Source organism: Dromiciops gliroides, chromosome 3 (genome assembly GCF_019393635.1).
Source record: "Dromiciops gliroides isolate mDroGli1 chromosome 3, mDroGli1.pri, whole genome shotgun sequence".
Lineage (NCBI taxonomy): Eukaryota > Metazoa > Chordata > Mammalia > Microbiotheria > Microbiotheriidae > Dromiciops > Dromiciops gliroides.
In genome coordinates, this window is record NC_057863.1 from 599974357 (window position 1) to 599989446 (window position 15090).

General features: G+C 43.8%; 1 protein-coding gene across 1 annotated transcript in view; it reads left to right on the forward strand.

Annotated features, from left to right (window-relative positions):
- The first annotated feature begins 3431 nt into the window (after positions 1-3431).
- Positions 3432-15090, forward strand: part of LOC122748134 (zinc finger and SCAN domain-containing protein 20-like) — a 28111-nt gene continuing 16452 nt past the window's right edge. The window contains exons 1-2 of the mRNA XM_043993835.1: positions 3432-3585; positions 11686-12162. Of these exons, the coding sequence (XP_043849770.1) occupies positions 11776-12162 (387 nt within the window). The 5' untranslated portion in view covers positions 3432-3585; positions 11686-11775. The remainder of the gene's footprint in view (positions 3586-11685; positions 12163-15090) is intronic.

Here is a 15090-nt window from a genome sequence, read left to right on the forward strand (position 1 = left end):
CCTTAGAGGTCATTCTAATCTAATCCCTTATTTAGCAGATAAAGGGCCCAGAAAAGGAAAGTGGATAGGCCAGAATTCATCAAATTAGTAGGCTACCATGTGAACATACTATTTGCATATTTCATGAGTGCATTTCATGAAATTAGACCTCGAAAACACTTCGGAGCTGTAACCTCCCATGAGGATACTGAGGCCCAGAGAAGGGAATGGGCCTCCTTGCCCAAGGTCACAACAGGTAGTGAGTGAGTGGCAGAGCCTCAGTTTAAACCCAGGCCCTTATTTAGCTTGGAGAGGATAAGTCTATGATCAGTCCAGCACTCTGCATCACACATCACCTTTGGTCACTCTCACATCCTATCTGTCTCTTCTTCTTACAATGACCATCTATTAAACACCAATGTTTGCTGCAAGGATGCATTTACAAAGTTTTACAGTGTTGGTGATGAAGTCATGAGATCCACAAGTCTTCAGTGGAAAGTGACCATGACTGTTACTGTTTCTGACTACATTCCTCCCAAGGACTCCTTGCCATGGCTGGTAGTCTGTTCCTACTCTAGCATTTAAGTCACCCAGAATTTTAAGCTCCAGGTCTTCATACAATTTTTCTTTGATCTCATCAGGGTTTATCATGGAGGGAGCATGAGCACTGATGATGGTGGCATGGCATTTTCCTGTAAGTGGCAGTCATATTGTCATGAGCCTGTTTTGTGCTCCCTTTGGGAAGTAAACAAGCTTGTTCACTAGATTAGCTTTGATTGTGAAACTTATGTTTGTTTTTGTTTTTGTTGGCAGGGCAGTGAGGGTTAAGTGACTTGACCAGGGTCACACAGCTAGTAAGTGTCAAGTGTCTGAGGCCAGATTTGAACTCAGGTCCTCCTGAATCCAGGGTCTGTGCCACCTAGCTGGCCTGATTGTGAAACTTATAAGCCTTCTTCATGGTGTTCCCCATTACTATGGGCACATCATGGATCTAACTCCATGGATCTAAAATGCATTTTAGTAAGCTGGCCTTCATTTGCCAGCCTTGTTTCACTCAGGGCTGCTATTTGGATGTGATGCCTACTTAGTTCTCTTGAAATGAGCTGTTTGTCTTTCAAGTCTACTGGATTTCATGTTGTCCATAATCATAATTGTGCATACTCCATGCACTAATGGTGAGTAGAATCATCTTTACAAAAGTTTTTGTCCGTTTTTTGGTATGTGTTTCGACTGCATGGTATAATCTCTGTCTTCCACAGTAAGCAGGCCAGTACTGGGTGACAGACAATTTTTAGGGTGCCTTTTCTAGCCCCTGCCTCATTTTAGGAAGTGAGCAGTGTAGTCCTTAAAAAAGGCCACTCAGACGCCCAGGGGGTTGCCCGATCCCACTGCTGCTTCAGTCCAGTAAGAAGATGACCCTATTGCCTGGGCCACCTTTGTGCACAGTTGTGACTACAGCTCCCAATGTATCTACACCTGCTGATTCATCACTTGCCAGTCACCACAGGACTTTGAGGTAGGTAAAAATGGTAAAATGGTGTGGGTGATGTCATTTGACTTATATATAAATTGGTTTTAAGTGAGGCAGAGTTGCACAAAGTCATGAGCCTTACTCTCTCTTCTAGAGGCAGTGAAGTCCAGTGGCAAGACAAAAGTCAGGACTACTGGTGATAGCCTGGAATGCAATGGATGACCTTGGCATCTTCATTGTCTGACCAAGCTCTAAGTGCTCCATAGGACCTGCTTCAGCTGTCTTCATGGCCCATTGGAACAAATTGTTCTCAGCTGCCCATTCCATTGGGTGGGGTTAGTAGGGGGAGTCTTCCCATGCTTGGTTAGACAGTCCCTAACTCATTGACTTCAATTACCCTCAACCTGGTTTAGCAGATCTCCTGAAACAGTTTACTAGTGTATGACTGCTATGTGTACTAAGCTTCTTAGAGCCACAGGTGAGAGTGGACATCAAAAGTGGAAAGCAGCCCTCACACCAGAGATATTAGTCTTCCCTGAACACACCCTATACTCCCTGGCACATAGTAAGTGCTTAATAAATACTTGTTGAAATAGATACTCTAATAAACCATTGGCTGAGTTGTAAACTAGTCTAACTATTATGGAAAACAATTGGAAACTAAGTCCAAAGGGCTATAAACAGTGCATTCTCTTTGACCCAGCAATACCACTACTAGGTTTATATTCCAAAAAGATAGAAGGAAAAGTACCTATATGTACAAAAATATTTATAGCAGTTCTATTTGTGGTGGCCAAGAATTCAAATTGTAGTGATGCTCATCAGTTGGAAAGCGGCTGAACAAATTGTGGCATATGATTGTGATGGAGTATTATCATGCTATAAGAAATAATGAGGGAGTAGTTTCAGAAAAACATGGCAGGATTTACATGAACTGATGCAAAGTAAAGTGAGAAGAACCAGGAGATCATTGGTGCTCTGCAACAGCAGTGCTGTGATGATGATTAACTGTGAAAGACTTGAATACTCTGAGCAGTACAATGATACAAATATTGCCAAAGGACTCTTGATGAAAAAAATGCTATCCACCTCCAGAGAAACAGAACCGATGAACTTTAAGTGCAAACTGAAGTATAATTTCTCACTTTGTTTTTCTTTCATTTTTTGGAAATATGGCTAATATGGAAATATGTTTTGCATGATTTCAAATGTATAACTGATATATTGCTTGCTTTCACAGTGGGTAGAGGAGGGGTGAGAGGAAGGGAATTTGGAACTCGAAATTTTTCTTTTTCTTTTTTTTGAGGCATTTGGGGTTAAGTGACTTGCCCGGGGGGAACTCGAAATTTTTAAGAAGAGTGTTAAAAATAATAATTTTTAAGAAACCAAAAAATAAATCAAATGAAATAATATATGTAAAGTGCTTTGTCAATCATAAAGTGATATGAATTAGCTATTATTAATATTAAACGTATTTAATTTTCGGAAAAAAAAGTATTTATTGACTTGACGGCTTGAGTGGAGAACAGTGGGTACAGCTGTCTTCAAATACATTAAAGCCCGTCATGGGAAGAGTCACCTTGTTCCGGTTGGCCCCAGAGGGCAGAAGTAGGAGCAATGAATGAGTGGAGATGTAGTCAAATTTAAGCTCCATGTAAGGGGTGAAAAAACATCCTAATGAGGAGAGCTTTCCAAAGAGTGTAATAGGTTACTTCCACAGAGATCCCCCTTACTGGACAGACTGGAAGACAGCTCGGGGCGGGGGCGGGGGGGGGTGGGAAATGCTGTAGTTCAAGCATCTGACAGCGTCGCCCCGCCCTCTCCCCAACCAATAAGTAAACCGGCCACTCGCTATTGGTGAGTTTGACAGACGACAGGAGAATCCTCTCTATTGGTAGGTTGAGACTGCTATCACCTGGCGCGAGGCTCGGCGCTGGGCTCGGCGCGTGGCACTCTGGGAGCTGTAGTCCAGCATATCACCCGTTTCCCGGGAGAGAAGCGGCGCAAGGACCTGGAGTCCCAGTGTCCCCCGCGCGTGGAGCCTCCGGGGGCTTCCGTCGAGGGAGCTGAGAGGAGATGAGACGAACACAGAGAAGCTGACAAGTCGCTAGGGCCAACCGGCCGGGTCGAGGCCGGTGAGTCAGGGACGGGGTGGGTGCGCTTTATTCCCCAGCCGGCCTGGGACGAATGTCCCGGACTGCCGCCGCCAATTTGCCCGGACGGATGTGCGAGGCCCGGGAGCCGGAGCAGACCCCGCCGCGGCCCGCCCATTTTACAGTTGGGAAGACTGAGGTCGCGCAGGAACCCCGACTCCACCTTCGGCGCTCAGAACCCGCAGGGACCTCAGAGGCCATTTGGGCCAGCCCTCCCCGGTTTGCCGTCGACGAAACTGAGTGCCAGAGAGAAGTGACTTGTCACACAAGTTGTTCCTCTCACAATAATAATAATTCGAACCCAGGTCCTCCGACTCCCAAATCCAAGGCTCCTAGGTAACACTTTACCCCGAATCCACTTTTTTCCTGACCTTGAATGTTTCTTGAGTGTTTGAGAAGCTGCCCCAAACAATGGAAGGGGACCTGGATCTGGAGTTTGGGGAGCTGAGTTCGAGTTCTGTTTCCTTTTGTCCTTTTATCTTCAATACAGGGGCGGGGGCGGGGGTGGGGGGGGGAAGAGACCCTTAAATAATAGACAGCATTTATATGGGGACGGGGCGGGGGGAGCCCTTAACAAATAATAGACAGCATTTATATACCCCTTGATAAATGTTACCTCATTTAAATCAAATGTTACAATCTGGAGGGAGTGGGGGGGAGGGGAGACATATATTATTCTTGTTTCCGTTTTACAGTGGAGAAAACAAGCAGACAGAGACCAAGCGATTTGTCCAGGGTCCCACTTCCGAGGTCACATCTGGACACAAGTCTTCTTGTCCCCAGATCTAGTGCTCTATCTCCTGCACCTGCTGGCCGCCTTCAACAGATGCTGGCTGAATTCCTGCTGTCCATTCCAGGCAGATCTCTGCCCATTTCTGTGCTGCAGTTTCTTCCTCTGGAAACTCAGGCATTTTCCTGCCAGCCCTAGGTCTCAGCTTCTTTCCAGGGTAGACTCTGAATGAATGCTTATTGAATGAATGAGGGAATGGGCATGGGGCTTAGTGAAGAGCTTTGTTTAGATACTAACACATGGCATCGGGCCTCAGCCCTTAGTGAGCTCTGGATTTCACCCTCTGTAAATGTAAAGTGCAGAACCTTAACAGTTGGCCCTCACTGCCCCTTAGAAGCTGTATTCTGCTTCTGGCCGCCTAAATTTATTCTTCCGCCAAAACTGTACCAAGTCTTTTCTTCTTTTTTCAAAATTCCCCTTCAACTCTCTGTCTCTCTCTTTCTCTCTCTCTCTGTCTCTCTCTGTCCACCTCTGTCCACCTCTGTCCACCTCTGTCCGTCTCTCTTATCAGGTGATAGCCCTCTACTTCACTGAGTAGATGAAAGCTATGTTCCCAGAGTTCCCTCAGTTTCCCTCATTCATTATTTAAGTCTTAGCATCATAACACATTTTCTCTTCTCCTCTCAACAGTAACCCTATTTGTTTTTGGTTGGCAACCCCTTTTGAAACATATCTTAGGGAGTAACCTGGAATGCTACAAGGTTAAGTAATTTGCCTATGGTCAAAGATGTCAGAGGCAGTACTAGAGCCTAAATCTAACTGACTTCAAGGCTAACTCTCTACTCACTGTGCTGTTCTGTCTCTCTTTGCTAAGACCATATCAGGGCCCTTGTTTTCACCCCTTCTATCTCTTCCAGAACCTTGTCTCAATCATCATTCCCTTTCTCTTCCTTTCTTTTTTTCTTTCTTCCATTCCTCCTTCCTTTCTTTCTTCCTTCTTTCTTTTTTTCCTTTCATTCCTTGGTCCTTCCACCCTCATCCTCCATCACTCTCCCTCCTTCCCTCCCTTCTTTCTCTCACATTGAATCTTTCCTCCACTGACCCTTTCTTTACCATCTATTCATTCAACAAGCAAGCCTGCTTAGGTCTTCCCAGCCTTAAAAACAATCTTTCCTTAAGTCTTCTACTGAATGGCCTATCTCTCCTCCCTCCCAGACCAAGCTTTTGGGGAAAAAAAATCTCTGCCTAATTCTTCTTTCTTACCACCCACTCTTTTCTCAGCTTCTTGCTATCTAGTTTCTGTCTCCACTTTTCTGAAGGTCACCAGTGACCTAACTGCCAAATTCAATGCCTTTTTGTTTTTTGTTTTGGTTTGGTTTTTTTGGTGAGGCAATTAGGGTTAAGTGACTTGCCCAGGGTCACACAGCTAGTAAGTGTTAAGTATATGAGGTAAGATTTGAACTCAGGTCCTCCTGAATCCAGGGCCGGTGCTCTATCTACTGCACCACCTGGCTGCCCCGTCAATGCCTTTTAAAAAAATCATTATCCTTGATCTCTCTGAACCCATTTAACATTGTTCACCACTTCCCTCCTAGTAGATATTCTTTCCTCCTTTGCCTTTTTAAACTGCTATTTCCTTGTCTCTGCTGATTTGTCATCTTCCTACCCTTTAATATTTCCAAGCTTCCACCCTTGGCTCTTTTCTTTCCACATTCTCTCCCTTGGCTACCTAATTAGCTCTCAGGGCTTCAGTAATCAGATCTATGAAGAGTACTTCTAAAAGTCTATCTCTGGCCTAAATAAGTTATAGAGCGACACCTGAAACTGTCTAGATAAAATCTCCACTTAGATATCCTCCTGCTAGCTCAAACTAAGTCTGTCTAAAGTCCAGCTTCTCATCTTTCCCCTCAAAATCTGTAACTCCTTCTGACTTTGCTATTTCTGTCAGTGGCCCCATGGTGTACATAGACCCCCAAATACAAAACCTTAGTGTTCTTTCTCATTTTAGTGGACACAAAGCTGGCTTCAAGACTAGGTAGATGCTGGGTTCAAGCACCATTTCTGCTCTACTAGCTCTCTAATTTTTGGCAAGTCACAAACCTTTTAGTACCTCAGGAGGCCCTCTAAGACTATCAGATGCACAAAAGGTGCCAAGCAGAACTGAAAGGGGGAGTTTCATCCCCAGCACAATTCCAGCCCTATCCCTATCTAACCAACTATTTACCACATCCTATTGACCCTTCTTCATTATCCCCTTTATCCATCCCTCCTTATTTCCACTGCCAGCATCTTAGTATAGAGGTCCTCATTACCACTCATCTGTTATGTTCTGAGGGGTCACAGAATCATAATCTCAGGGCTGGAGGGTCCTTAGAAATCATCTCTTCTGTGGTTGTTTGTCCTTCATTCTGGAAGAGGACTATGACATCGGGGTGATGTCATGACTTGCACTGAATTGGATTTAAGTCAGGGAGGACTGTGCAAGGTCAACTCTCTCCTCCAGCCATCTGGGTCCAGTGGCAAGATATATATCAGGACTACTGGAGGTGGCCCCGGAAGTTTAAGGCAGTTGGGGTTAACTGACTTGCTCAGGGTCACACAGCTAGTGTCTGAGGTGAGATTTGAAATCAGGCCCTTTTGACTCCAGGGCCAGTGCTCTATCCACTACCCTACCTAGCTGCCCCAGTCATCTCTTCTAAGGCACCCTTGAACAGCATTCCTGACAAGTGATACTTTAGTGTTCACCTGAAGTCTGCCAGTGAGTAGTAAGCCACCACTTCATGACATAACCCATTTTTACTTTGGGGTACCATCTGTTATTGGGAAGTTTTTGCTTTTTATCTAAACTGAACTCAGCCTCTCTGTCATTTATACCCTTTATTTCCTATTTTGGCTCTGGGGCCCAAGAAGAACAAGTGTATCTGCCCTCCCTAAGTCTTCTCTGCTCCAAACCAAACATTTCTTGTTCCTTCTCTTTTTACTTATGGGCTCATCTCCCTGCCTTCCTCCCTACCCCATCACCAGTCTAGCCTTCATGCCAATGCCATAGGAATGCATAAATCTGATCATATTTTGTTGCCCAGAAACCTCCCGATGTCCTAGTGGATCAAAGCCATCTGTGCTCTGCACCACCCAGTCTTCTCTCATACTATTTCCCATGTTCTCAGGACTCCAAACTGGACTGTTCTTGTGCTTTGCCCTTTCCTCCCTCTGGGCCTTTGCTTAAGCTGTTTCTCGTGCAGGGGAATTGTCCTTCCTTCCCCATCACCTGCTGAATTTTTAGCCATCCTTTAAAGTCTAACTTGAATGCCACTTCCTCCAGAAAGCACTCCTTAATTCCTCTTGCTCTCCATTGCACCTCACACGGCATTTTGCTTGCACCTAGCTCATGTAGTTACGGTATATTATTTAATATTAGTCCTGTTTGTGCTCTACCATCTTTCTACACTGTAATCTCTATGAGGACGTGGCTTGTGTCTTATCTGGACTTTGTCCTTCTTCCAGTTTAAAATATAGTGCTTAACACAAAAACTTAATTCGTTTTTCTTTGTTGAAATGAATTTGAATTGAATCATTCTGTTCTGCAGACTTAAGATGAAAATGGCTTTGTGTCCAGCATCTGGGAGACTACAGCTTCTCCTTTTCAGAGGCTGGACCTGCCCACATACTTCAGTATGTCTCTTTCTCCTTCCTTCTCCCCTGCTTCACTCCCCCTCCTCACCCCAACTCTTCTTTAAATCTCTCAGACATTATCTCTGCCTTCCCTCAGATCTCTGACCCTCACGCAAGTCTGTCACCTTGTTCTTTTGTTTCTTTTTCTAAGTGAGATTCTGGTTATGCAACTTTGTCATTTCATATGAAATGAAATATGAAATAAAAAGGAAACATGGCCCTCAGCCAAGGTGCTAGCCTCCTTCCAGCTCCCACCACACTCCCACCAGATACATACCAGCTCTGTCTGACCCTGGGTAATGGAGCCTTGGCTTCCTCCTTTGTAAAATGAGGATAATACAGCACTTACCTCCTAGGGCTGTTGTGAATCAGAAGAGGGTCTGTGTAAAGCACTTTGTACATCATGAAGTGCTCTATAAAAGGCAACTGCTTTTATTATTACTTGAATAACCGCCTCCCAGCCTGCCCATCTCTCACCCTTTCTCCTGTAAATCTGTCGGGATTCTCTTTATCATAATTTAATATGTCACTCCCATGTTAGGATTCTCCCATGGCACCCATGCAGCTCAGAGCAAATTCGAATGCCTCAGAATGGAACTTAAAGCCCTGTACTGCTCAGGCCTTCCGTCAACTGAGTGCCCTCACTTACCACTAAGCTTCACACTACCTAGCAAGACTTCCTTCTCCTCTGCCCCTTCTGCTTCTGAGACATGAGTGGGATGACTATGCTCAGAATGGCCCACCCAGCCCTTCCCCACTCAACTCCTTCACATTCAGCATCTTCCTGGAGATTTAATCTTCCCTCCAGCTTAATGACCTGACCCCACTTGTTCTCACATCCTCTGCACTTCCTTCTCATGCTTGCAGTTGTGTCTGTACAGACATAGTTACCATGTGGACCTATGTGTGTGTGTTTCTCTATGTATAGATGCACTGTTTAGTTCATATCTGTTATATATACAGTTTCCTCACTTGGAAAACAGGCCTGATGCTGGCACTGTCTACCCTCACAGGGTCATTGTTAGGAAAGCGTTTTGCAGATGTTTAAAAGAGCTATAGAAACATGAACCACTTTTGTTGTTATGTTGTTTCTTGTGTTTATGCAGTATATATTTGTATGTATTTTGTCATCCTCCACTCAACCGTAAGTGCTTGAGGATAGAAACTGTGGCATCTCCTCCACACTGTTGTTGGTGTTGAGCAAACAATGCTGCCCGACTCTTCTGGAATTGAGCTCAGTTCCTTCTTTCTAACCACATAGATACCCTGGTGTTGACTGAGTTCTTTAAAGGTTTGTTGGTTTTTTTTTTCCTTCTGACTGAGGTCTCTGTTATCCCAGAGATACTTTACATATTGGTATTACTTGTTTTTATACCACCTTCATTTCCCAGTATAATACTCCCTTCTCCCTCCCAGAAAGCCATCTTAGAAATAATAATACTAATAGCCAGCATTTATATACCATTTACCATGTGCACTGAACTAAACACTTTAAAAATATTATTTCCTTTGATCATCACAAAAACCCTGAGAGATTTTTGTAGATGAGGCAATCAGAGGTTAAGGACTTACCTAGCTCTCTATCTGCCTCACCACCTAGTTATCTAATATAAAAAAAGGGAGGGAGGGGTGACAGTGCAACAGAACTACCAACCACCATCGACTAAATCTGCCATTCCTAGGCCGTGTTCTAGGAGCAAGGTGCATTTTCATATCTCTCTGGGGCCAAGCTTGTCATCATTATTTCCATTTGTGTTGTTATAATCACTGGGTATATTGTACTCCTGCCTCTGCTTCCTTTGGCATTAGCCCGTTATAAGTCTTCCCAAGCTTCTCTGTATTTGCTAGAGTCATCTTTTCTTACATCTAATAATATTCCATCTAGCAGAACTTGTTCAGCTATTCCCCACTTGATGAGCATATTCTGCTCTTTACTACTACAAAAAGAGCTGCAGTAAATGTTATGGTATATCTGAGACCTTTTTATCACTGACATTTTGGGGACATATGTGTAGAAGTGAGTGGGATCTCCGGCCCAAAAATTCGATTGTGAGTTAAATTATATACTTTAGTTACTTTCTTAGCATAATCTCAAATTGCTTTTCCGAATAGTTGGACCAGTCACAGCTTCGCCAGCAGTATATTAGTGTGCCTACTTTTTCCTGACTCCTCCAACGTTGACAATGACCGTCTTTTATCCCTTTTGCCAATTTGCTGGATACAAGGTCAAACCTCAGAGTTGTTTTGATTTGCCTCTCTTACTAGTGACTCAGAGCAGTTCTTCATGTAGTTGTTCCGTAGTTGTTCCTAATTTGCCATTCTTCTTCTGAGAACTGTTCATACCTTCTGACCACTTCAATGCTTTTCTTCTGCACACTTGGGATAACTGACTAGACTGGCTATTCTCATTGTTCATAGCCTCTCAATTTCACAGGGCAAGAGAGTCAGATTTTCTAAGAACTAAGGGAAGGCATCTTTGGAACTCACTCACCAAGTCAATTCAACAAGCACTTATTAAGTGCCTGCTGTGTGCCAGGCCCTGGGGATATAGTCTCTGTTTCATTGACTGTCTCAAAAAGCTTACATACTACAGAAGAGAAACAACATGTACAGAAATAACTAGGGGCAGCTAGGTGGCGCAGTGGATAGAGCACTGGCCCTGGAATCAGGAGGACCTGAGCTCAAATCTGGCCTCAGACACTTAACACTTAACTAGCTGTGTGACCTTGGGCAAGTCACTTAACCCCAATTGCCTCACTAAAAAAAAAAAAGAAAAAAGAAATAACTAAATACAAAGTGAGGAAACACGTAAGCTGATTCTCAAGGAGAGTTAAGGACTCCAGGGTAAGAGAGAATGTTCCGGGCAGGGGGACAGTCTGTGTGCTGACACCTAAGGGGAAGATGGAATGTCATATATAGGGAATAGACAAGTAGGGCAGTTTATCTACAATATATGACCACTGTCTTTTTTAATGCAAAATTTCAGAACAATACTTAGACCTTATTTTGACCTATCTACATAGGTAGGGCAGCTTGGTGGTACAAGGAATAGAGTGTCAGAAAGACCTAAGTTTAAATCCAGCCTCACTAGCTGTAAAACCCTGGGCAAATCACCTAACCCTGTTTGCCTCAATTTCTTTATCTGTAAAATGAAGTGTAGAAGGAAATGGTATCTTTGCCAAGAAAACCCCAAATGGGATCATGAAGAATTGGACACAAATGAAAAATGACTAACCAACCAAATCCATATGGGTAGGTGTATGCTCCATCCTACTGGTCTTTGATTTTTTTTTTTTTTTTTTGGTGAGGCAATTGGGGTTAAGTGACTTGCCTAGGGTCACACAGCTAGTAAGTGTTAAGTGTCTGAGGCCGGATTTGAACTCAGGTCCTCCTGACTCCAGGGCCGGTGCTCTATCCACTGCGCCACCTAGCTGCCCCTGGTCTTTGATATTTTAAGTAATCTTGAATCTGTTTCCAAATTACTTTCAAATCCTTTAATTTTTACATTTTAGTAAAGTATATTATTATATGTTCATTTGCTACAAATGAATAAGCTACAAATACAAGGCAAATAGTTTGTACCAAATACATAGGAACTCTTAATGAAGTTTCTGTTTTTCTTCTGCTCAGTCTTCTCTCTTTTTCTCTATTTCCACCCTCCCTCCCCGCATGTTTTCCAGGAGCTGCTCCAAGTGATTTGTCAGACAAACAGAGATGTGAGCCCTAGAATTAAGGCCTGTGCTGGAGCAAGACTAATTCCCAAACAAACAATGGCTGCTGTTCTTGCCCCATCCCATCAGGAGGAATTTCTGTTAGTAAAACTGGAGGATGACTCCTGCTTGGGCCAGGACCCTAATCTCTGGGGCTATGACCCTGACTCAGAGGCTTCCCGCCAGCACTTCCGACAGTTCCAGTATGGAGAGTCCACACAGCCTCATGAAGTGCTCTTCCAACTCCGAGAACTCTGCCATTTGTGGCTGAAGCCCGAGAAACGGACAAAGGAGCAGATTCTGGAGCTCCTAGTCCTGGAGCAGTTCCTGAGCATCTTGCCACAGGAGCTGCAGGCCTGGGTGTGGGATCATCATCCCAAGAATGCAGAGGAGGTGGTGACCGTGGTGGAGGCTTGGCAGAAAGAGCCCAAAAGACCAGAGAAGCAGGTGAGAACAGCATGGTCTAATGGAAAGAGCTTTGCTCTGGGAAGCGGGAGATGTGGATACCACTCCCAGCTCAACCTCAGGCCAGCTGGGCACATCACTCCATCTCTCTGTGCCTCAGTTTCTTCATCTGTAAAATGAGGATGCTAGCTAGGTCTTCAGAGGGATGTTCTGACTAGAGTGAGAGAGGATGCAGCGATAACCAGAAAGTAAACTCAAGGTAGTGTTTTAGGAAAGACAGCACAATCGAGCAGTAGCTGGAGTTGTAGAAAGTCTTGGGATTTTCCTTGTCTCTCTGCTGAAACTTCAGTTCGAGCTTCTTTCCTGTCTCATGGGGACGTCTTTAGCTTGACTCACTGTGGAAGTATATATTCTCTCTGCCCGCCTTCCATACACATGACCCTCAGTTCTGGGCGACCTCTGCCCCTCAGCCCAACAACTTGGAATCTATTACCTTTACCCTCTTTGAATCTGAAGGGCCACCATTATTGTGGATGGAGTTTAGACACAGTATGCTTCTGAATTAGTTATATTTTCTTGGTGACAGAATAGTTACAGACTAAAGTTAAATAAAGAAACACAGGAACCTCGCTTTTCTCTCCAGAGATCATCTGGTCTCCCAAAGTGGGCCGTGCATGAGCTCTGAGCTCTTAATTTAGATAGATACGTGCCTTCAGTTCTCTTATTTTGGGGTCTAAGTGACACAACATATTTGACTAGACTTACTACACCAGATTAGAGAAAAACCAAAAAATACTGTTGAATTGATCAGTTACAAAATGTTTATTGAACATACACTAGACATTGCGGGGGATACAAAAGAAGTCTAAGAATGAATATCTGTCCTCAAGGAACTTAGCAAATTGGCAAAACAAAACATGAAACAGGTAGATGTCAATTAACTGCTACGGTATTTTGTACTGGCTGAAAACAGACTTAAGAATTTGAAGAAAAGAACAAGAGGCTAATATGTAATTAGGAAAGAGTCCCTGGAGGAGGTGGGACTTCATTTGGGCCATGCAGGGTTAAAATAGGATTTAGAGAGGGAGAAAAGAGTGGGGGAGGGGAGTCACTTCTAGGTAGAAGATGGTAAAAACATGGAGGGGGGGGTGGGCCTTAATTTGTGGGAGTACTTAATTGTTTCTTCCAGGAAGCCCTAAAGAGAGAATCTCACATATGCATATGCACAGTCACACATATTTTGTTTAATGTTCATCATAGATATATCACTTCTCCATTCTTTTGAAGAATGGAGAAGATAATCTTGCATTCTATCCTGGCAAATGGGGTGTGACTTCTCCAAGACCATCTCTACTCCCATTTTAATTAGATTAGCCTACTTCTTTTTTTTTTTTTTGGCGGGGCAATGAGGGTTAAGTGACTTGCCCAGGGTCACACAGCTAGTGAGTGTCAAGTGTCTGAGGCCGGATTTGAACTCAGGTCCTCCTGAATCCAGGGCCAGTGCTTTATCTACTGTGCCACCTAGCTGCCCGGATTAGCCTGACTTCTAAAGATATAGTAAACATTATATTCTATTTATTGTTAATGGAAATAATGATTGCACCTAAAGGACTACTCATGAAGTGTCCTTAAACTCTCATCCCTCAAGCCCATAACCTCTCCTTGAATTACCCAACCTGGAAAGCAGAATGCGCAGGGCTCATTTCATAAGGAAGCTCAATTTCTTGCCCAGATAGATCTTATAGACACCTTAGATATATTGCAAAATGGGCACTTTCATGGCAGTGACTGCTAACTGTAGCACCAAGCATGGTGCTTTTCTCCCACCTAGCACTGTATTTTGTGCTAGTGATAACAGTAATTCTAATTGTGAGTCATCCTCTATCACATATTCTGTTTGACCTACCATACTAAGTTCTAAGAATATCACTGAGGTCCCTTCCATTTGTCCTACTCACCTTTGTGCCTAGTACCTAATAGGTATGTGATTGAGGCTTGTTGATTGACTGATTGATTGATGTGAAAACCGCTAGATTTAAGTTCAAATCCTGGTTCTTCCAAGTTGGCCTCATTTTCTTTCTCTGTAAAATGAATATACTTAAGCACCTACCAGGTACAGAACGAGTGGCTTGACCTAGATGACCTCTAGGTCTCTTTCAGTACTGAATCTATAATCTGTGGCCTTTTCCATTATTATCTTTACCCCTTTGCCTATTGGGAAGTTTTAGACTACACATTTTTAACGACTTAACATATGCTTTCTTCTTTTAGAGTTGTCTTGGCCAAAATGAATTTGGGGGTCTTGGCATTTTATGCTGTAGAGATCGCTGAGCTCAGAGCCTTTGCCTTTCCCTCTGAAGGAAGGGCTTCAGATCCCTGGGAAGGACAGATTTGGGGTCCTGTGGATGGCACCTAAGAATAATTTGGATCCTTAATTTATATTAATTGTGAGTCCCATGGCACAAACCCAGATTCAGAAGAAGTCTCACGTGTCATAGAGTTACTGAATTAGTACATTTAGTCTTATGCCTTTGCTTTAAAGTTTCATATAGTTATGAATCTAGACCAAGGTGTCTGGAAGGGCTCAGAGCAACTCTAGATCATCTTTATTTGAAAGAGACATTCTAAGGGGGCATGTTCAATCTTGGGACTATGAGACAGTGGTGGCAGTGGATACAGCCAAGTCTAGAACATTCCCTGAGGGCCCACTGGATGTTGGCTCTTTTCTGCCTAGTCTACTCTCTTGATCTGCAAGTTTGGATATGATTCATTCTATCTCTTCTAGTGCCACCATAGCAGAAACCAAAGTATCCAGAGAGGCCCCACAGTGGTCCTGTTCTCCGTAGAGTGTTCCCAACAAAGGTTAATCTTGGACTACTCCAGGACATACTCCCAGGGCCATTTCAGTTCTGACAACCTTCAGGGCCACTCCAGATTGACCTAAGAGATGAGGAGACAGGGCCTCATTCA